Consider the following 23431-nt stretch of genomic DNA (forward strand, 5'->3'; position numbering starts at 1 on the left):
TAATTACCCCTATTGGGAATTCTACACGTACTCAAATCTACAAGCACAGAGATTCCTGGACTTTGTAAATACAATCACCCTTGAACAAATAGTGAATACACCTACTAGAGGCTTCAATATACTGGATGTCATGTTCACAAATATGGGACAATGCTGCACCCCCCGACCAAATATGTCATTCTTCTTGATAAGGTCCAACTATAAAGCTGTCACCTTCAAAATCAAAATAAACTCCGTAATCCTATTAAAACCAGTAACAGGAACTATTCCAATGCAAATTACCTGTTATGTGATTTTTTTTTTCAAAATTCAGTGCCCCTGTAAACCCCCAAAACACACCAACCTAGCACAACCGCGTTAGTGGCTGCATAGAAGTTGCTCTACCTTCCAGAAGTCAGCCCCAGAAACAAACTGCCCTGGTGGTATCTCAAGGTAAACAGGATATACAGCAAAAGAAAAAAAATGTGGCAAAAAACAGAGTGGGTAGTTACCATAAAAATAAAAAATATTTCATCAAAGTAGATAGGCAACTAATTGGGCTGATAAGAAAAGTCAGCTGTGAGGTTAAGATATCCTGCCAGGTGAAAGACAACCGTAATGCATTCTACAGCTGTGTTAGAAACCTAAAGGTCAGCACACAGCAATGTGCTGAACTGGTGGTTAATGGTGCCACATTCACTGAGCCTGGCAATGTAATGAACCTGTTATCAGAAAAATTCAGTTGCAGCTTTAACCCCCCCCCCCCCGTAATACCTTCAAACATAACCCCTCCAACTATAACTACAGAGCATGTACTGGCTGCACTCACTAAAGTGAAGAACATGGGCTCGGTAAGCCCCAGTAACATCCCAGGATGCCTGCAGAATAGTCTAAATTACGACTTATCAGGATACCTAGAGTCATTATTTAACTATAGTCTTAAAACAGACTATGTGCCGCAAGAATGCAGGACTGTGACAGTCATCCTCCTTCATAAGGGAGGACCTTCAACAGATTTTGGAAACTACAGACCTGTTATAGGTTCAAAGGTAAGTACTAAGCTAGCTGCCGTTGCAGGCATTTTAATCCTAGCCAATTTTTCTTCAAAGATGAGAATTGAACCATATACCTTGTGTCTGTGAGGTAGATGTGTTAACCATTATGCCAACCCTTACCATGCAAAGCCATGGAAAGAATTACCTTGGAAATAACAAGGAAATAGGAGACCTCCAGACACTGGCTCTATCCCATCTTGGCTTTGTCAAAGGAAGATCATGCTTACTGAACCTGGTTGACTTCTTTGAAGAAGTCACTAAGGCTGAGGATGAGGGGAAAGCTGTGCGTACTTTCTACCTTGATCTGGCTAAGGCATTCCATGCAGTACCCCAATTGGGCATTGTCAACAAACTTTTAGAACCTAGGTATAAACACTTTTATAACAGCCTGGATAGCTAGCTGGTTCACTGATAGGACCCAGGAGGTTGAAATTAGTGAAGCCACCTCCACAAAGAGGGTGGTCACCAGTGGAGTCCCCCAGGTCTCAGTGGTAGGCCCACTCCTCCTTGGCAACTATTTCTCAGATGTCAAAGCCAATGTCAGAGGCCTTTGGCTAGCTGGTTTTGCAGACGATTGCAAACTGAGAGCAGTCACTGAATCCTCCCAAGACAAGAACACTCTTCAGGAAGGTCTAGTAGAAACAAATGCTTGATGTCAAAGCCATGGCTTAAAATTCAGTACCAAGAGATGTGTTATAGTACCTTTTGGGAAGTCTGTCACCCCAGGTAACTGCATCATCAATAAAATACCCTTAAAAGTCGATTCAGTAGTCGGGGAACTGGGAACAATTCTAGTTGGTCACCTAGCTTTCGACCAACACGTGGCCAAGTTATTAAGAAAATCTTTCTGTGTTGCTCAACTTATAAGCAAGGGCATGGCATCAAGACCCATAAAGGTCATCATACCACTATAGTCAACCCTCATCAGGCCCAACGTAGAGTATATATAATGCCCTGTTCAGTATGTACCTGGCCAGAAACTTGAACATCCATAAAAGTTCCTTACAAAAAGGAAGTAAACACAATGTTCTATGCTGATCACCCCACAGCCCTGTCTGGCTACTGTGTGTCATACAGGCTACTGAGAGGTGCTCTTTGTCTGGCATACAAAGGCATCCATGGACCCTGTCTTGATGAAACTTTTGCACATCCGCAAAACAAACCGCATCAGAAGTACTATAAATAGGAAATGTTGGAGAGAGAGAGATATTCTTCCCAGAGAATTCCCATTCTCTGGAACAGGCTCACTATCCATGTGAAGTAGAGATCCCCCACATCCCTATTTAAGCACAACTTGAACCAGTGGATGAGTAATTGGAAATTCACCTCTTATCTGGCTTCTATGTCTCTGATGGACATAGGCAGTCAGGTAAATCAGCCCCTGTAAATCAAGTATAAATTAAATTTGTGAGTCAAATTTAAGTTGCACGGTTAGAATTTTAAGGGCCATAGTGGTCATTAGCCTAGGTTGCACCTGTGAACCTGTAATAAGGTAAGTAGCTGTCTTCAAACAAGTATTGTTTCCTAATGCATTTCTAGTATACTATAAAATAAACAGAAGATGGCTTACAAATTGTAAATACTGACTTAAAGCAGTAAGGTATCACTCTTTTGGCTGTTGTTTCATTGCAGAGTTCAAGCTGATAAAATACAATAGTTCCAGAATTATACCAGCTTTTTGGAGCTATGGTAAACCAGAGTCTTGTAGCCCTTGAAACAATAATCACACCCAACTTATTGCAAAATGTAGATTAAATATTGTTCTCATAGTGTTGGTTTGTGCTGTAGCTTGCTTCAGTTTTGAAAACTGTTGCATATGACCTATAGAAATGGATTTTAATTTTTGCCTTTGATGCCTTAGTGGGATGCTTGTTGTAGCTGACATAAATCTGTGAATTCTTTGTTAAGCTTAAATTGCATTGCAGTAGTGGACATCATTCTGAGTGTAGAGTATCTGTTTTTAGGTAAATGATACTGTACTAAGGCCTTTGAATATGGAACCTCCACTAACTGACCTGCAAAGGAGTGAAGAGATAATTAAGAGAGAGATGATTGTAATGTTACATTATGATATCCTGCATCACCCATACACTGAACCATCTGACGACATGAAGGGGAAAGGATCAGGCTTGGTACCAAACAGTGCAGAACATGTTGCATTCTTGGAGCAGAACCCATATCAGATAGTCTCAGAAGAAGACCTAACGAGGGTAAGACTGAGTAGTGATATACAGTTTATTTTTTAACACTACTGTACTTGCCTTCATAATGTTATCTGGACCTTGTTCAGTGTTAAGAGTTTGATAAAATTTATACATATTTTTTTTTTCAATCTCAGACCTGGCAAGTTATCTTCCAAGGTAGGTAGACTGAAACTCTTCTGCAGTCCCACCTCAGCCCCTAAATGAATGTCTTTCTGTTATTCATTTTCACTACTTCCAAAAGTTTGTAATAAAGTCTTGTGTAGGAAGCATATAGATTCAGTGGCTGAAATTCCCATGGCTGATTTTTTTTGATGAAGATGACATCAACTCCCCAGTGTCCCCACTCACGATGACCTTAAATTCTGCAAGAGTCTGGAGATGCCATGTCATACATAAGGCTGACTTACTGTTCCCTTGTCTTACTCATAGCAAATGTTGTAGGAGTCCTTCTTGTCTACTCAGCATTGTTCTTGGGATGTCCTAATGCAAGCAGACATTTAAAAGGTTGCCATGAAAGTTGCCTGGAAGAGTTTGGATATGGAAAGCTAACCATGTCCTGTGACCTTTCAGAGAAAGAAGTTTCTCATCAGAGACTCTTAGTAGGGTATTGTGGTTCTAGTAGCTGCTCTTAAGAGAGTTCTTACACCTCAAAGCCCAGTGGTCCACTCTTCTACAATGACAGATCAACTAATGAAGCAAGTGTGTTCACTGTACAGTGTGCATCCTCCTTGTTCTGTTTGAGAGAGAACAGATGTTCATAGTGTTACCCTGCTTCAGTCATCACACTTGGGTTATCCTGTCATCAGGCGGTCCCGCAGTCGGCCTGAATTCCAAAGTCTTGGTCCGGCGTCGGTTGCTGTCGCTTCTTCCCTGACGTCAGTGTGCCAGGGGTATATAAGAGGAATCTGACGCCATTTTCTTCAGTCTTTCTTGCCGCGCGGTGCCCGAAGCAGAAGCAGTTCGCAAGTGCCAGTCGGCCGACACCTTTTACTTTCAAATCGAATTTCAGTCCAAAGTCTTCAAAAGCTAAGTACCCCATTGGGGAACCTTTTCTTGTCTCAGTCCGATGTCAGAAAAAGTTAACAATTGCATTTCTTGTGGGAAGCAAATACCTCATAAGGACTTTCATTCTTATTGTATACCTTGCCTAGGCCCAGACCACGACGTCACTGGTTGTCGGTTTTGTGCTAGGTTCAATAAGCAAACTATAAAGCGATGCTTTGATTTCGCACGACACTACTTCGGTAGGAAATTCAATTACACTATGCCGTCGGAGCAACCGACTAGCAGCGTGCATAAAAAATACAAAGATAAAGACAGGCAGCCTAGATCCAAGCCAGACTCCGAGGCCTCGGCTGGGCTGGTCGCCGGTTCTCCGGTTTTCAGTGAGGCGCCTACGCAGCCCCTGGTGACCGCAGAATTGCAACCCCAGACCGCTTCGGATTCTCAAGCAGAGAGTTCTAGGCCGACGCAGCCATTTTCTTTAGGCCCTACTGACAACATTGCAGAAGGAGAAGCCGGTGCTGTGGAAACACCTTCGGTTACAGAAGGTATCTTCAGACCGACTACTCTCACCATAAAATCTTATGCTAAGCTTAAGACTCCTCTAAAACCAAAAAAGACTGCACTTCAGTCTCCAGTTCAAGGCCCCATGCCTAAGAAACAGATGCTTAAAATGGCTGAAGATTTGATTTCTTTAATCAGGGGTTCCCAACCCCCCCCCCCCCAGACAAAAGGCCTAGACAAGAGGAGGATTATGCCTCCTCTGATCAGGTGTCTATTTCCTCAGGCTCCTCTGAGGAACACGATTACTCCTTTCCCCCTTATGAAGATTCTGATGCTGAAGATTCCATTCCCTCAGCTTCTCCCCCCGAAGACTATTCCTTTGGGGAAACCTTACATACCATGAGGGAACATTTCCACTGGGAAGGTCAGGACTACTCCGACTCAAAGAAAAGGCACGAGAGTTTCTTTTACTCCCCCAGCACAGACCACTTGCTATCGCTCCAGTTTTAGACATTGTGGATGATGTTTACTTAGAATCTAGTCTAAATCCAGATTCTTTGCCTCCTGCTCCAGCCAAACCAGACAGATATTATAGAGTGCCTGACTCACACAAATTCCTTTACAAAAGCCCTGTTGCTGACCCAGAGACAATCTCCCAGGGTCCCAAAGGGGCTAAGGCTTCTATGGCTAAAAATCCTATACCCTCTGAAAGGGACTCCAGAGCACTAGATAGGTGGGGGAAAAAGGTTTACACCTCAGCTACTCTAGCTATGAGAGCACTAAATTGTCAATTTCACATGCTGAATACCAGCAATTCCTAATGTCTCAAATAAAACAAAAGATGAGCACGCACCCTCAACAGTCTCAAGGAAATGCAGGATCTGTTGCATGCAGCTGAAGAGGTGGGCAAACATACTTTACAATGTGGATTTGATTCCTTGGAAGCTTTGTGTAGAGCAGCTGTTACTGGGTCTGTTATACGTAGGCATGCTTGGTTAAAGGAACAAACTCTGCCTGATCATGTTAAAGCAAAGTTACTAGATGCACCCTTACAGCAGGATGTCTTATTTGGAGTTAAAGCAGAAGAGGTTTTAAAGAAAATGGAGGATAAGGCAAAATCTATGCAGACGGTCAAAGATTTCTTACAGGTACAACCCCCACGCTTCAGCAGAAATTGACCAACAAAAAATTGGTCCTTTCCAGCTTCTGACAGACCACAGAGGGGTAAATACAGATGCCCAAGGGGCAGAGGTCAAGCACAAATCCCTTACAAACCTCGCCAATGGGGCACTGCAACACAGAAGGGAGGAGAAGACAGGTCCCAAACTACTAGAAGACAACACAATGACTTAAACCTCAAACTGCCAAGCAAAGCTCTCTTGGCAGCTCCCTTGGGAGGAAAATTAGCACTTTTTACAGACAACTGGCGCGTCATCACAAAGGACAAATGGGTCCTAGACATTATCTCACAAGGATACAGATTCCATTTCCACACCTTGCCAAGGATAAAAGGAATGCCAAACCTGCCACAAAATCAATGGGCAGAGGCGCAAAATCAAATTACAGGTCTCATGGACATGAGAGCCATTCAACTGGTACCTACACAGGAGCAAGGCCAACGATTTTACTCAAGGCTCTTTCTAGTCCCCAGAAAGGACAGTGCTTGGAGACCCATTCTGGACCTTTCGATTCTAAACACCTTCTTGCAAGTACCCAAATTCAAGATGCTAGCACTACAGCAGCTTCTTCCCATGTTGGGCAAGAAAGCTTATCTAGTAACGTTGGACCTCAAGGAGGCATACCTGCATGTCCCTATTAGACAAAATTGCAGAAGATACCTCCGTTTTATTGCAGGTTCAACCCATTACCAATTCTCTGCACTGCCCTTTGGCTTATCTACTGCGCCCAGGGTTTTCACAAAATGCCTGGCACCAGTAATTGCATACTGCAGACAAAGAGGAATTCAAGTATACCCATAGCTGGACGACTGCCTCATCCAAGCAGAAAGCAAGGACATTCTCTTACAACATCTGGCTTTTGTAAAACACCTTCTAAGTTGCCTAGGGTACACAGTAAACAAAAAGAAATCAAAACTAGTGCCCTCACAAAATATGACATTCCTGGGTGCCAGCTTGAATATAACGGCCCAGATGGCTTATCTGACGCCAGACAAACAACTACAACTAACTCAATACTTCAAAGTAATGGCGACAAAGACCCAACTCCCTGCAAAAAAAATTCTGCAGGCCTTGGGCTTCATGGCATCTTGCATGCTACTAATACCATTTGCAAAACTGCATATGAGGAAATTACAATGGTACCTGAAAAGCGTATGGACTCAACACAGCCACAGCTTGGAAACAATGATACCTCTCATTCCCTGCCTTCAACAGGAGTTTCAATGGTGGTCACAGGCATGTCACCTCAACAAGGGTCAGCCTTTCACCTTACCCCCAGCCAGGCAAACTATGACAACAGATGCATCGGACTATGCTTGGGGGGCACACATGGCAGGACAGTGCGTTCAAGGCATATGGACTGCAGAGCAAAGAAATCTGCACATCAATCAAAAAGAAATGCTAGCTGTACAGAATGCTCTGACAGCCTTCAAGGACCTCTTACATCCAGGACAGCTTATAATAAGGACAGACAACACCACAGTAATGTGGTACATAAAGAAGCAAGGGGTACACACTCCTACCCCCTATACAGGCAAGCAATGACCTTGTGGAACACAGCTCTGGCTTACCAAGTTCAATTACAAGCTCAATTCCTGCCAGGAAAAAAGAACACATTGGCAGACGACCTAAGCAGGAACATCATGGATCCCCACGAGTGGAAACTGGATCCACAAGTATTTGCAATGATAACTCAAAAATGGGGGCGCCCAGACATAGACCTGTTTGCCAACTCCCAAAACTATCAGCTGTCAAAATTTTGCACTAGGACATTTCACCATCAAGCTTGGAAAGTGGACGCACTCTCATTCAGTTGGGAAATGATGACAGTATATGCCTTTCCTCCATTGCCCCTTCTCACAAAGGTGCTGCTGAAAGTCAGGATGGAGAGACCCCAAATGATACTCATTGCCCCAGACTGGCCTCGCCAGCACTGGTACCCACTACTAAGGAACATGGCCCACGGCCCATCATGGATTTTACCACAAATTCCTCATCTGCTCACACAGCAAGACAGTCAGATTCTACACAGCCAGCTCAAAACCTTAAATTTGGCTGCATGGCAGATCACCTAAGCAACCAACCAGCTCCTCTTTCACAAGCTGTTATGGATGTCATTCTGGAGGCCCAGCACCAGGAAAGCCTACTCAGACAAATGGAAAAGATTTTGCGCCTGGAACCAAGCTAAAGGCCAAAATACCCTTGAGCCGGACATACTTCAGATTCTACAATATTTAACTGAGATGTTACACAAAGGACTTTCTTTTTCATCTATTAAAATCCACACACCAGCTATTTCAACTCACTACAACACGGATCCTCCCTTAATTTCACATCCACTTCTAAGGCAGTGCCTCAGAGGGGCCAAGAACATTAGGCCTCCCAGGACAGCACCAACACCAACTTTGTACCTCAACTCTGTTCTGGAAAAACGTACGCTGCCACCTTTTGAGCCAGCTTTCTCAGCTGATTTAAAGTTTATATCATGGAAGACTGCCCTGCTGCTAGCAATTACTTCAGCCAGAAGAGTCTCAGAGCCACAGGCACTAATGGCAGTAGAACCTTTCCTCATTTTTCATCAAGACAGAGTTTCTCTACGAACTAAACCCTCCTTTATGCCAAAGGTGATATCCAGTGTGGCTCTAAATCAGACCATCCATTTACCCACCTTCTTCCCAAATCCACAGAATAAAGGAGAAAGACTCCTGCACTCCTTGGACATTCACAGGCAACTACGTTACTACTTGGATAAAACTAAGGTTTTCAGAAAATCTGACCAGCTTTTTGTATCCTATGCTACAGCATCACAAGGAAATGACCAGCTTTTTGTATCCTATGCTACAGCATCACAAGGAAAGGCTATCTCAACACAGACCATTTCCAAATGGATAGGACATTGCATATGTTTTTGCTACACCCATCATGGAAAACCAGTTCCTGCTAGCATAAGGCCCCACTCCACCAGGGCAGCAGCTACATCTACAGCCTTCCTCAGGGGGGTGCCAGCCAAGGATATTCTGGAAGCTGCAACTTGGAGTTCAGTACACACCTTCACCAAACACCATCACTTACCACTTTACTCTAAGTCTAGAGCTGGCTTCGCCACTGCAGTTTTGCAGGGCCTTCTAGCCTCCTCTAACCCTGTTTGACTCCACCTCCCATCCCTAGCTTTGGGATTCAACCCAAGTGTGATGACTGCAGCAGGGTAACACGATGAACATAGTACAGTTTTGTACCTACCATAAATGTAGATGTTCGAGTGTATACCCTGCTGTAGTCCAGGTTACCCTCCCTCCATCCCCTCTGACCTAACTGAAACCTTTCAGTACCTTAAAATCTGATACAACCTTTGTGGTGTATTTGCTTATAGCTAGAGGGCTGTTTTGTTTGTGCTGAACTTTCATTATTGCTACTATCTACTGACCACCTTGTGGGGGGGCACCTGACATCTGGGACAAGAAAAACTGAAGAAAATGGCGTCAGATGCCTCTTGTATACCCCTGGCACACTGACATCAGGGAAGAAGTGACAGCAACCGACGCCGGACCAAGACTTTGGAATTCAGGCCGACTGCGGGACCGCCTGACGACAGGATAACCCAAGTGTGATGACTGAAGCAGGGTATACACTCGAACATCTACATTTATGGTAGGTACAAAACTGTACTTTACATGGCCCACAGTGTGGAATTTCAGAGAGCTGTGTCCAATGACATGCTCTGTATGATAACTTAGTTGTCTGATGGACATGTCAAAAACAAGTTTTGGTCTCAGTTACCATTAGTAGCCACAGTGGTGAACCTAATGATGTAGGTTTTCTGTGACTGTTGAAACCTTTGCCGGGCTTGTAGGATCTGACATAGCTGGTCAGCAGCATGTGTGACTCTTGACATGCCAACTTTGATGAGCATGACAAAGTGATATATATAAATGTCATGTTACAAGGTTTACTGTTTGGTCTTGCGTTTCAGGTTTCTCTTGTCTTTCAAAGTTCTATTATACTCCAAAACATGGAGGATCCAACAACACATATGATTTAGATATGGACAGTAACAAAAAAGACAGCAGCCTGGGCATAACCCAGATAACCATAGAAATTTCAGAAAAGTTACCGATCCAGAGGCAGAGGTTCTTGGCAGTCTTGAGACAGCTCTTGTTTGTCTGTTGATAGTTAGTACAAGCCCTTAGGTCTTGCTCAGCTGCTTATTTGGAGCCCGTTGGACAGGGAGTTCGCTGTCCTTTCAGCTTGGAAAGCCGTAATCAGGGAGAGGTGGATGAAGACACTTGCATCCAGTGTTGCCAAGGTTCCCTTTCTTCACCCTCAGTTTCTTCATTCCCTCCCCTGCAAATCATCCCAACCCCATCAAAAGATAACCAAAAGTAAGTGAGAATAGTCACCACGATGAGAAATAAGTGCAGGAAAACTTCATCCAAAACGTCTCCTTGAGCATATAAAAAACTCTTTATTACAGGAAAATGGATAAGCGCTTTCGCGTAGTCCAAGCTACGCTTCATCAGATAAACTTTCAAAAGACTACAACACATTTATATACAAACACTTTTGGCGGGCTCTGTAAATCAGTAAACCTATTATTCAATAATCACATAACTCTCACAAGCCCATGCTTAAACATCATTAGCATCGTATTCATTATTAAATCGGAAAGCCCATATAAGGCTGTGAGGTTTTCAAAACAAAAATCCATCTTCAAATTCATTAAAAGATCGCTCATTTTAAAATGTAAGCAAATTTCAAAAAACTTTATAGCATATACACATAAAAGCTCACATTACTTATAGGTAAATAGAGAACAAATATGTCACTTTACCTTATAAAAATGATAAAAATAAGAACGGAAACACATAACACAACAGAACTATCATTGCTACTAACAGAGTTCAGTCAGTTATAGCAAAACCTTCCCATTAATACCTCTGTAGCAAGATATAAGCATATGTTCCGTTCATTTCAATAAAAGTTGTATATCCAATAGGTATAATCCCCCGATCATTATTACTTCCAACCAATAACTTTCCTGTTCAGTTCATTGGAAATATAAAATGCGTACATCTAACATAGCTCAAGACATCCGCATATGCGCCTAACTTCCCTGACTTACTAGGTTATCTTCAGGGTCCTAGAGTCTATAGCATATAGTTCGAATGTTGAAAACGGAAATAATTTTTTAAACATACTGCACATCTCAATATGTATGTGGTGTTGTCAAAGTATATGGAAAATATGGATGAAGATCATATGTGTAATAGGAAAAATATTTAATAAAGCAGTATATAGAAACTAAAAATACATGAATATGTTCAAATATAGTCATAGAAGATGTAAGCCGTCAATGCAATCATTGACCTAAAAAATGATGGTAATCTTACCTATTAGTTCTATGGTAAATGTTGTGGAATCTATGTCATTGTTGATATACATAAACATGATCACAAAGAGTAAATATATCTATTCAAAGGATGATGGAAAAATGTATCAAAAATATGAAATATAAAAATAAGTAAAAATAGGTACTTAGGTATGGTATATGTCTGAATCCATGATATTAATAAGATGACTATATTATATATTAGCAAAAACATCATGTATATATATAGATATAAAGATACATAAAAATCACATGTGGAAGATTATGGACTATGCAGTGATTATATAAATAAGGACCAAAAATTTTAGGAAACCTATCTTATTGTAGGGGATGTATGGGAATATATCACAAAATGAATATAGTCATGTCTGGTCCTCTTACAGACGTATTCTAAGATGGAAGCGGGAGAGTCTCTAAAAATTAAACATGAACATGTTTCTTTCTAAAAAATATATATACTTCTCCACCATGAAAAATGAATAGTATATGGTAGGAGAAGTATGTATTGTACTCTATGTTGTTATTCACCAGTCTTGGTATATATGAGGAAGTATTATCACATGCATAGATATTAGATGTAAATCATTGTTTCTAATAAAATATTTGAGAACATCTATGCCCAAAAGGACATGGAGGCTCATAGACAATGTCTAGTAACAGAACAACATCTTCATGCAGCTAATCCTCTGTAAAAATGTGGTAGATCTATATAAAGTATACATCGAAATGTATGTTGCATCCAGTAAACATCCTGGCCAATGCTAGTAGAGGCATATGCCTAGTATTTCCCAGATAACACAGGTTTGATGGAGACATGATTGTTCAATCCTGGTAATAAATGTGCTGCTAGCTTCAGGATCCAATGTAGTTCTACTTTGGCTAGTGTATTCTCATTGTCTCCCCCTCTCATATTCATTGTCAGAATCTGCAATATTCTAAAAGTGAAAGAATGCGTAGGATGTTCCTCAACATGTCTAGCTAATGCATTGTTTTCATCATGTCTGCGGATGTCATAAAGGTGATCGTATATTCGATCCCTCAGCCTTCTCTTAGTCAAACCTACGTAGAAAGCCATGCATGAGGTACATGTGGCTAGATATATTACATTCTTGGTATTGCAGTCTGCATAGTGGTTAGGTCGAAAAATATAATTCATATGAGGATGTTTATATATCTGTACCTTAGTGATGTTAATACATCTAGGACATTGTCGACATGGGTAGGTACCTTTACTTACAATTCTCATTTGATTGAGTTGTTTCACTTTGGTAACATGTTGATCATTGCAAAGTAACATCTTCAAATTATCACTATTCCTATAGCAAAATTTTGGTGTAGTTCCTACAATATCTCTCACTTGTTTATTAACCGTAAGAACATTCCAGTTCTTTTTGATCACAAAGTGATATATATAAATGTCATGTTACAAGGTTTGCTGTTTGGTCTTGCGTTTCAGGTTTCTCTTGTCTTTCAAAGTTCTATTATACTCCAAAACATGGAGGATCCAACAACACATATGATTTAGATATGGACAGTAACAAAAAAGACAGCAGCCTGGGCATAACCCAGATAACCATAGAAATTTCAGAAAAGTTACCGATCCAGAGGCAGAGGTTCTTGGCAGTCTTGAGACAGCTCTTGTTTGTCTGTTGATAGTTAGTACAAGCCCTTAGGTCTTGCTCAGCTGCTTATTTGGAGCCCGTTGGACAGGGAGTTCGCTGTCCTTTCAGCTTGGAAAGCCGTAATCAGGGAGAGGTGGATGAAGACACTTGCATCCAGTGTTGCCAAGGTTCCCTTTCTTCACCCTCAGTTTCTTCATTCCCTCCCCTGCAAATCATCCCAACCCCATCAAAAGATAGACGAAAGGTAGAGATCTTAATCCCCAGAAGCAAAAGTACTATCCAAGAGTTCCCATTAGGTCAGCAAGAGTCCAGCTTTTACTCAGATTCTTTTTCATGCCAAAGAAAAAAAAAAGATAAGAGCACCTCAGGCCAGTTTTGGGCCTAAGTGGAGTGAAGGCATTCATAGTGAAAAAAAATTCTGTATGGTGCTACAGCTGTCGGTCTTTCCACATCTGGCAGAAGATGTCTGGATGTGCTGTTTGGATCTCTATGATGCTTACTGTCACAAGATCTTGAGGTAATCTAGGAAGTTTCTGTGATTTATCAGAACTAATTATTATCAGTTGTGTACACCTCATTTGGTTTCACTTCAGACTTCAGAATGTTCACCAAATATATGATTGTGTTTGTGGCTCACTTGCTGCAGCAGGGAGGCAGAGTGTTTCCATATTTGTTTTATTTACTTATCCTTTTTTGATCAGGTTAGTCCCACAAGGCTAATGGCCTCTATTCAGAAAAGACCTGAGGTGTTATTTATGGCACTAGGGGAAGTTTAGCCAGGCCATCAAGGGACTTCCCCTACTCATTTCGATGGGTTATGTTGGATCATTTACATCCATCTGAGCTGCCACTAGCTCAAGCAGATGGGACTTCAGTTTAATGTTTTATCTGAAGGGGGACACTCAGCAGTGCAGCATCCCCTTAATATTGCACTGCAGTGTCAGGAATCCAGTCATCTAAGTAGAACTCAGTCTGTTGGTCTTCCAGCATCAAAGGAGAGTATGCTACCTGTTGCACCAGTAAGACTGACTTGCTGCTTGCTGTCTCTGCTGTGCAACATCTGTGGTTGATATTGGAGTCTTTTATCACCTTGTTTCATTCTATGGGAGTAACATTAAATTTGACCAGGTCCAGATGCGACCTGTACATATGCTGATGTTTATAGGCTTCAATTTGGTTACACTGTTGTGCAGGGCAGAACTGCCCACAGACAGAATCTGCTTCTTCAGGTCAGAGTTTTTTCTCGTCTTGTATCCTCTACAACCATAGCTTGGTTCCATCTCAAGGGGAGCTAGGTTTCATTGCAGCAACCATACCCATGTTTCTTATGTGAAACTACCACAAGTGAGTTCTCCGGTGGATCCAGTGATCTCAGAATACGGGTATTCTGGATCATTAAATCTGCATTTCTCAGGTGTGACAGAACTGTTTAACATGGTGGATGGATGCCAATAGTTGTCTGTTGGTAGTCACTTCCCAGTTAACTGTCCCAACAGATGTCTGATTGGGGAGGCATTTTCGGTGGTTAGACAGTTTAAAGTGCCTGAAAGCTGTTGTAACTATCCCTTTAGTCATCTGGAAATGAAAGCAGACCTTTTGTTACTGCAAGCATTCCAGAAATCACTCCCAATTGGAATTCTGACCATGTATATCTGTGTGTGTGTGTGTGTGTGTGTGTGTGTGTGTGTGTGTGTGTGTGTGTGTGTGTGTGTGTGTGTTTATGTATATATATATATATATATATATATATATATATATATATATATGAAATTACATTTTTATGCCACATCAGTAAGCAAGGGAGAACCCAGTCCTGCCCCTTTGTCAAGAGGCTTGGGAATAAGCAGTATCCTATCCTGCAAATATTTCCATGTTGCTGTCTGTCAGTCAAGAGGCTTGGGAATAAGCAGTATCCTGCAAATATTTCCATGTTGCTGTCTGTCAGTGGGAGTCCATTTCTTGGCTGACAAGCTGAGCAGATGCCTGCACTCCCCAACACATTAGTAAAAAGAACAATTTTCTAAAGATAGGAGAAACTCTGCTTTGACCTCTTTGCTTCCCCATCCAGTACCAAATGCAACAGCTACTTCTGCCTCATTACATGTCTTCTAATGGCAAGATACGTCCATAAAGACGATGTCTGCAAAGACAAAGTCATCCTTATAGCTCTTTACTCACCACAACAGAATCAGTTCATCCTCCTTTTCTCTTTAAGAAGCCTTTGTTATTGGGTCCCACAAGAATAGTGCTATCCTATCTATCAGGCAGGACACCTCTAGATACTTACTTCCTGTGGCTCCCTGATTGGCTTCTCCATTTCCAGTAGTTGCTGTTTAAACCTTCCTTTTCTGGTAGAGTGATCAATATCACCGTTTCATCTTTCCGAAAACCCATTGTAAGGAAGATTTACAGGAATTTCCACCAACATAAAACTAGTAAGTCAAACTAAGCTTGTAGGAGCCACTGTTGAAGAAAGCTTAAATTAAAATTTGATCATCACTTAAAACAAACATTAAAAAAGCCACCAAAACCTAGGTGCACTCTATAGAGTCAAGCAGTACCTCACAGTTAATGTCAGAATTGCTCATTCCCTACAGTGCTCTACGCTGCTTCCATCTTGATTAACCTACAATTGGTACTTACGTATTATCGCAGCCACATTTGTAGCCCCGTGTACTTCCTGATGTTATCGGCAGAAGAATTTATAGTGAAGTAAAAAGGGGTGTGTGAAGTCCCAAACAGCTTTGCATCAACTTGTTTCTGAAAGAGGAACTGCAATAACGGGCAAATTCCTCTTCCCTGGTAGCATCATTTACCACCATAACTTCATGCAAAATGAAATGAACAGGGAATAACAAGTAATGCACTATTAGTACTTCAAGAAGCCCTGATTCTTCCACAGTGCAATCTAATTATTGTGTTTAATGTTAATACTCATGTAAGGAAAGCGATTACCAGCCAAATACAAACCATTCAAAGGCCTACACTGTGTTGAGCCAAAGCATGTTACGCAGGCTCACAGTGCTATACATAACCAAATACAATTTAAAAAGAACATAACACTGCCAGTTCAAAAAATTACTAATTGCACAGCTATACATCACAACTTAAAAAGAACACATGACTGCACGTCCAAAAAAGTAACCAATTGCACCCCTTACTTCAGCCCTCCATGAAGTCGGAGCAAAACAAAATGCTTAGAAATGTACATGTGAAAAAGCACCTTAATCAGAAGCCTGAATAGCTGCTGTGAGTGGAAAGCTGCTACTGTATGCCTTAAACTTTTCCATTCAGTCACGTTGCTAAATGACGGTACCCAGGAAGACAAATTTTCTCGTTACTCCTGGTCCTGTTTCAGAAGCAATGGGATAAAAAAACAATTTGAAGTTTACACATCCCATTTCACTCTAATATCAAGTAGTTTCAGTATGACTTTACCAGTTAGGGTGACTTCCAAATGTGGTTGCGATAATACGTAAGTACCCTACAATCTATTCAACTCTCATTCTTGATACACTGCTATAATAAGGTGGCAAAATGTGCCACCAGTCATCATTATAGGGTGTTTCATTGTCTGGCCTTCAGTGGTTAGAGCTAAAGCATATTACATTACCTCACACTTTTCACAACTAGGCACTTTCCAGAAACTCATCTATTATCCAGACAAATGCCCTAGTTTGAAAAATATACTGTAACTTTATAACCCAAGTAGACAGCTGAGACCACTGACAGAATAGCTGGTGACTCTTTGTAAACCTTCGTAGCCAAAATTTGGAACTCCCTTCCTCTCACTAAGGAAAACAGTAAAAAACAACTCTTTTAGAACATAAACAAGAGAATACCTGAAAGATACCTTGATCTGTACTTGCACAACTCCTGGATGGGAAATGTCCGATCCCTTACTTTCCCCTATTCTTCCCAAACACTTTATCTTGAATTAATAATACAAATTCTTCTTATTGTCCTGTACCTCTCCCTCCTCTTCTTTCTACCAATCTTGAAACATTCTCCCTCACCGCTTAATAGTTAATCCTCAATTTCCTCCTTTTTCTCCACTTTTGTCAAGTTTATTTCCAAATATGTTTCACAGCTCTTTCACGATTCTGCTACTAACTAATGATTCTCTGTTTAAATGTATATTTGTTGATTACTTGTGTACATGTGTCTCTGTTTGCTGTGTTCTTTATGTATTGTATTTTTCTGGAGTTTTTCCCCATAGCCCCCATTGAAAAGGGGTAGCATTCTGCCCAGATGGACTTTCCCAGTCAACAAATGTGGTAAGATAAATGAATGTTTAATCGGTGTTGACCAACTACAATGGCTTACATTAATTTCCCTACTGTTCCTTCAGTCATGGAACACCTTGCATATTTTTTTCTTTGAACGTGATCAGAGTTATTCTTCAGTTAAGGTGCATTTAGCTTATATCTTTAACCTTTAAGGCCAAGATTCCATCTCCTTTATTTCAATGAATGTATTCAACACACTTTTTGCTTTGGCCTTTTGTACAATGCTCTATCAGACAGTACATTGCCCTGAATAAAATTGACTTAAAAAGTCACTCTGAGCTTGCTTGTACCTGTACTGCAAATTATTTACTCAGAAGACAGTGTTCATGATAGCAGTTACTTTAGCCAAAAGGATTTTTGAACTTCATGCTTTTTATGCTGAACCACCTTGCCTGGTCTCTCACAAAGTCAGAGTCAAATTTGAAATACTACATGCATTGACCTGCATTCTTGCTGTCTTGTTATAATCCTGGTACTGGCCGCACTGCACAGATGTACACAGACAGCTAAGATATGTGGGTGGAACCAAATCCATATACAAAAACATCCAGCCTTTTGATTCTTTTTGTAATCCAAAACTTTTTGACCATAATGTATTTGAACCCAAGTGGCTGTCTGATTCTGTTAAATTTTGAGTTATGTTTGGGACGATAAGCCATTCAGGCCTATTTTTCTAGAGCCGTAAGTACATTGGTAAGTAGCCTTTTTCAAAAATGCATCTCTTGATGGTAATTTTGTAGCAGCTATACTGTCTCTTCTGAACATATTTACAGTATCCTTGACATTATTGAACTGTTGTATTGCTTTGGATATTCTTGCAGAACTGTTGCTTAAGAATATTGTTATTTTTGCCCATTACTGATCCAGGTCCCTAGGTGACATAATATGTGGCATTTTTTAATACATTTGCAATGTCGTTATTTATTGTTGTCGGGCTGTATTGTTTAGGATATTATTTTAGAGCTGTTGTTTACAGTATTGTTTTTTTTTTCTTTTCCCCATGATTGATTGAAGTCCGTGTGGCATATGGCAGGTCCTACCCCCAGCAAGTTACTTTTTGTGTGTGCAGGTGTGACATCTGTCACAAAGTCTGTCATACTCAGTGTGTATTGCCTAGATCTTAACCATGATGTGTGTGCTTGTACCACTTGTGATTAATTTGCCTGAAAAAATGTTAGAAGGTATTTAGCCTTCTAAATGATCCTGGAGAAATGAGGCTTGAGTTATTAGGAGACAGGCTGCCTAACCTCAGCAGCTATCCACTGCATGCATCCCTTCCACATTGAAACAATGTGTAGAAAATGTGAAGCAGGTCTACACTGAGTAGGACAGATGTTAGACCATCAAAGTGTCTTATTTTGCTTTGTGTCCCTCTGTGTCACAGGGCATCAGTGCTGCAGAGGTACTTCAGCAAGTCCTTTCCCCTAGCATCTGCTAGTTCAGAGGGTTCTGGTGTTACCTCTGCAGAGGCAGCCATACCTTCAACCAATTAGCACATTCTTTTGAAACAAGTACTTGGTGACTGCTGTTTTGTCAGTGATTCCTAGGTATATGACTTGAATACTCGTATCGTTGACAGCAAACATTTTCAACAACAGTGGTGAGAATGTTGCCCTCTCATGCCAAGACAAACAGTGGTGCTAAGGGTGATCTGCCCATGAGCCCACAAGACAGGCTATACCATCAGCAGGACAGCCATATTTCAGCAACTGCCAAATGGCATGCCCTCTCTCTCTTACCCGCACTCCGTCCTCCTACTGTCTGTTGGTTCAGGATTTCTACATTTTATTCAAAATTGCAGCCAAGACTAGATCCAACCGTCAGTGTTGAGAACCCCACCCCAACTCCATACAACAACAAGGAAAGAGACCTGAGACATGGAGGTTAGTTATCCTCACCCTTCAGAGATGACTGATGATTAGGTTGCATTGTCATTTCCATAGTATATCTTATTCAGGGAGACTCTTTCTTCAGCAAGAGAATATTTCAAATGGGGAGCCTACAAAAAGGTACTTAGAACTGCTGAGAGTAGACAGCCTAAATCTTTTGCTGTTCTTCAAGTAGTTGAGGCCCTGCAAAATGCATTTGATGCTGTGTCCTGGAACCGGATTCCAATTTCCCTGCTCCCAGAAACCCAGATTGCTTTTTCAAGGTCCGGGATCCCCACAAATATTTGTACAAGAGCCCAGTGGCAGATTCATTTCTTTTGTCCCTGGATGCTTCTAAAGGTTCTAAGCTAGTTCCAGGGCCTAGCACTTTTAATGACTGTGAAAACTGGATGCTTGACAACTTCACATAGGAGCTTGAAACGCAGTTCCACTACAAGTTGACTAATACACTTAACTGAAATGTCTGCTTCACACCATAAATGCCCAAAATGGAACATTTTAAACATCACTTTGATTCAGACAAATAAATTAAATTACCTAAAATCTCTGCTGTCCATCTTCAATAGGTTTTAAAACAATCAACTTGAAAATTTCTTTAAATACTATTGGGGAAAGAATTCCTCTAGTTTCCGAGGATCAAAGAGCTATAGTAGGGCCCCTTACACAGGGGGCATGCAGACATTGAAGTGCAGAGCTCCTGGGACAGCAGGAAAAGAGTCATATCAGTGTGAAAGTGATGATGGCAGACATATTTACTCTTTAAGTCAATTAAGGCCACCAGGAAGGATGACACAGCAGGCATGTGGTATAGTAAACAGCAGTAGTCACTAAAACCTACTCGTTAGGCTTACTCTGGAGACCGACTTGACCCTGTAGAGATTTTTCTTACTACTTTTTGCGAGTAGTGTAATTGTTGTCTGTGTGTGCTTCCATGCTTCCAATCATATGCAACCTCTGACTAAGCAATATATCCACGTGCAGCATGGAGCTGATCAGGCTTTAAACTCTACTATTGCAGTGAGCCAAGGCTTACTTCCCTTCTTTCCCTCGGGATGGGCAGACTGAAGTTTGTTGCAGAATGCCTACTTCCCTGTACAGCCCCTTTGCCTCTGTTCAAACCTGGATCATCTGGATCACAACATAAATTCTTCTTGAGTGTCTGCTGTTACAGTAATCTCCTTACACAACTGTACTTTTAACTATGTAAGTAGTGTGCATTTAAAAAAGCCTCCCACTCAGTCTGTGACCATATTGGAACTGGCAGTTAGGGTAACGTCAGAGTGCCAAGATGACCATTGAGAAAATAACCAGTCAGATGTCTACTATGTAGGGTGGGAGCCATTCAGAATAAGAGCTCATAATCCAGATATCAGGACACAAAGATGGGGAATTCACTTAATTGTTATTGTCATGGTCCTTGAAAGTTTAAGAGGTGAAGGCTGAAAAGAGCAATCAGTATTAACATATAAACAAAAATGGGGAAGTTGGAGTTTTGGTTTGTTTGTAATTATGCAAAACAGTACACATATTTAAATGACAAGTACATGAAGCATTCAAACATGGTAGAGATGAAAGTCGTTCTCGTCAATCCCCTCTTCCTATTTTCTGCTTGGGGTCAGAGTGTCATGTTGACTGTCGCCTTCTCTGTCTGTTCAGCGCCACTCTCCTACCTTCTTCAACAGTTATATCTGACTGCCACAGGTCTTCTCTCACACAATACATCCATCTCTTTGCTAGATGTTATCTATTCTTCTTGCCTTCTTCCTGTTTGTCCCAAATCATCTTAACCAGATTGTCATCTGCTTTTCTGCATGTGTGCAAAAACCACTGTAATCTATTCTCTTTGATCTTCTCTGCAATTGGAACTACTTTGGCTTCTGCTCTGATGTCCTGTTTTCTTCATCTGTCTCATAGTGTGCATCCTGTCACCCATCTATCTCCATCACCTGTAGCTTCCTCGACTGCTCTGCCTTTATTGCGCAGGTTTCTCTGTCATACAGCAGTGTTAGTCCCACCACTGTTTTGTACACTTTACTTTGGCATTTTTGTGTTGTACACTACTCCTGCCACTCTGTGCCATTTGGCTGCAGCCCCTCTGATTCTAGCTTTGACCTTCTCATTCAAACTTCCCTTCTTCTCCACTACCCCTCCTAGATACTTGAAGCTGTTAACCTGTTCCACTGTTCTCCCTTCTGAGTTTTCATCTTCTTGATTTTCCCCATTTACTGCAATTACAGCTGCCTTATCTGTACCCTGTCTCATCCTAGGTGCTTTCAGTTTTGCATTCCTTTCCCCTATCCTTTGCTGAAGTTCTTGCTTAGAGCTTATGTGTAGTGCTATATTGCCTGCATACATCAGCTTTGTTGAGATGTGTGCTCCAGCCTGTTTGCTGATGTAGTCCATAGTCAGTATGAACAGCAGTGGGCTCAGAGCTGAACCCTGCTGCACACCCACTCTCAGTGGGAATCCCTCTGTGAGTCCTCACACAGTTTGTATTTGGGTCATTGGGTCCTTGAACATAGCCTGAAGTAATGCTGCCAGTGTTTCTGGGACTTTGAACCACCACTGGACTGCCCAAATCAACTTTCTTGTGGCCTTGTATGCTTTCTGTAAGTCTAGGAATGCCCGGTTGGGCTCTTTCCTCATTTCTAGCTTCTTCTCAACTATCTGTCTCACTGCTGCATCTTGATCTGAATCTGAACTGCTCATCTCCCATCTGACTTTCTACTATTCCGTGTTTTAGTTTGCCAGTTACCATCCCCATAACTTTCAGGCAACGTGACAGGAGTTTAATACCTATCTACTGCACACACCTGGGGATGTAGCCTTTGTTCTTGTCCACTGGCACTAGTATGCTTATTTTCCGGTCATCTGGGATATACCTTTCTCTCCATACTGTATGAGCACCCTCAGCAGCCGTTTCTCCCCTATCTCTCCCAGCATCTTTATCGTATCTGCTGTGATCTCATTTGAGCTTGCTGCTTTCCCTGACTTCATTGTCCTAAGTGCTGTTCTTACTTCTTCTACGGTGTTGTAGGCTGTCTCTTGGGCAGTACAGTTTCTGTGAGGTTTTATTCATTCAGAAGTCGCTGGAAGTACTCCTTCCACCTACCTTTGATGTCCTGTGGACTCTTGAGCAGGTTGTTAGCATCCCTTACAAAGAGTGACTAACTCTTGTCTTCTATATCTTACTGTTTGTCTTGCAACTTGATAAATTTTCATCTGAAGTAGGAACTTCATTTGTCAGCAACCTTTGGGTATCGGATCCGAGCCGGCAACTTATTTCACAGCTAATAGATCCGAGCTCCTAGCTCCTCCCCTTACCCATAACCCCCTGCTAACCCTGACTGACCTCAGATCTAGTTTGCCACGCTTAAACTCAGCAGCTAGGTTACGAGCTCCTGCTTAGATAAGTGATTTTGATTACCTTTTTCTTATAAATCCCCTTAAAGTGTGTCTGGTTAGGTTCCTTAGCATTAAAAACCCTATATTTAATTATTTTTTGTGGTAATTTATGTTCTCCTCCCCTCCCTTCGCTGGTTCGTAATGTGTGTGTGTGTTCTGTCAGTTGGGGCCTTACGTGTGAGTGTGTTTTTTGTAGTCAAAAAAAAAAAAAAATGTCTGAGGCTCCAAAGTTGTTTTTTTCCAAGTGCACCGAGTGTGGCCATAAGCTCTCACCAGAGGATGGCCACACTCGGTGTGTCCGGTGCCTTGGGGTTGAACACCTATCTTCTGGTTGCGTGATTTGTGCTGCGTTCAACCCCAGGGCACTGAAGGACCGGAGGTCGAAGCTGATCCTGGCGGAACTTTTGCCCCCGGATTCGGCTTCGGCCTTCGGTACTTCTGTGGCCTCCTCCCAGGCCTTGGTGGCGGCCACTCCTGCCACTGTCCCCCCGGCCGGGACTCAAACTCCCGCTTCTGCTCCGGAGGAGGGAGAGTCCAGGAAGGAAAAGAAGAGGGAGAAGCACCACAAGCGGAGGGCCGAGGCCTCCGCGTCAGCCCTTCCAGCTAAGCGGGCTTCTCCCTCTAGGTCTTCCAGGTCTAGGTCTCCTCCTTCTCAGACCCGGTCTCCATGCTTTTCACCGGGTCCCGAGGAGGGGGAGACTCTATCTCCGTCGAGGTCATCGAGGAGGCACTCCCGGCCTGCCTCGGTGGCCTCGTCGAGATCAACACGCAGCCTGTCGGAAGCCGATTTGGACCGTGTGATGAGAAGGTTCATCCAGGCCCAAATGCAGATGGGAGTGCTCTTGCCTCCCTCCCCCCTCTGGGGGGGGGGGGAGCTCAACACCCTATCTTGCCCCAATAGCTCCTTCTCCAACCCGC

The 23431-nt window shown here is 42.1% G+C and overlaps 1 protein-coding gene across 1 annotated transcript in view; it reads left to right on the top strand.

Annotated features, from left to right (window-relative positions):
* Positions 1–23431, top strand: part of CDC5L (cell division cycle 5 like) — a 1268000-nt gene that overhangs the window by 680765 nt on the left and 563804 nt on the right. Inside the window, exon 13 of the mRNA XM_044062650.1 lies at positions 2999–3244. Within this exon, the coding sequence (XP_043918585.1) occupies positions 2999–3244 (246 nt within the window). The remainder of the gene's footprint in view (positions 1–2998; positions 3245–23431) is intronic.

Source organism: Protopterus annectens, chromosome 2.part1 (assembly GCF_019279795.1).
Source record: "Protopterus annectens isolate FY-2018-M chromosome 2.part1, PAN1.0, whole genome shotgun sequence".
Classification (NCBI taxonomy): Eukaryota; Metazoa; Chordata; order Ceratodontiformes; family Protopteridae; genus Protopterus; species Protopterus annectens.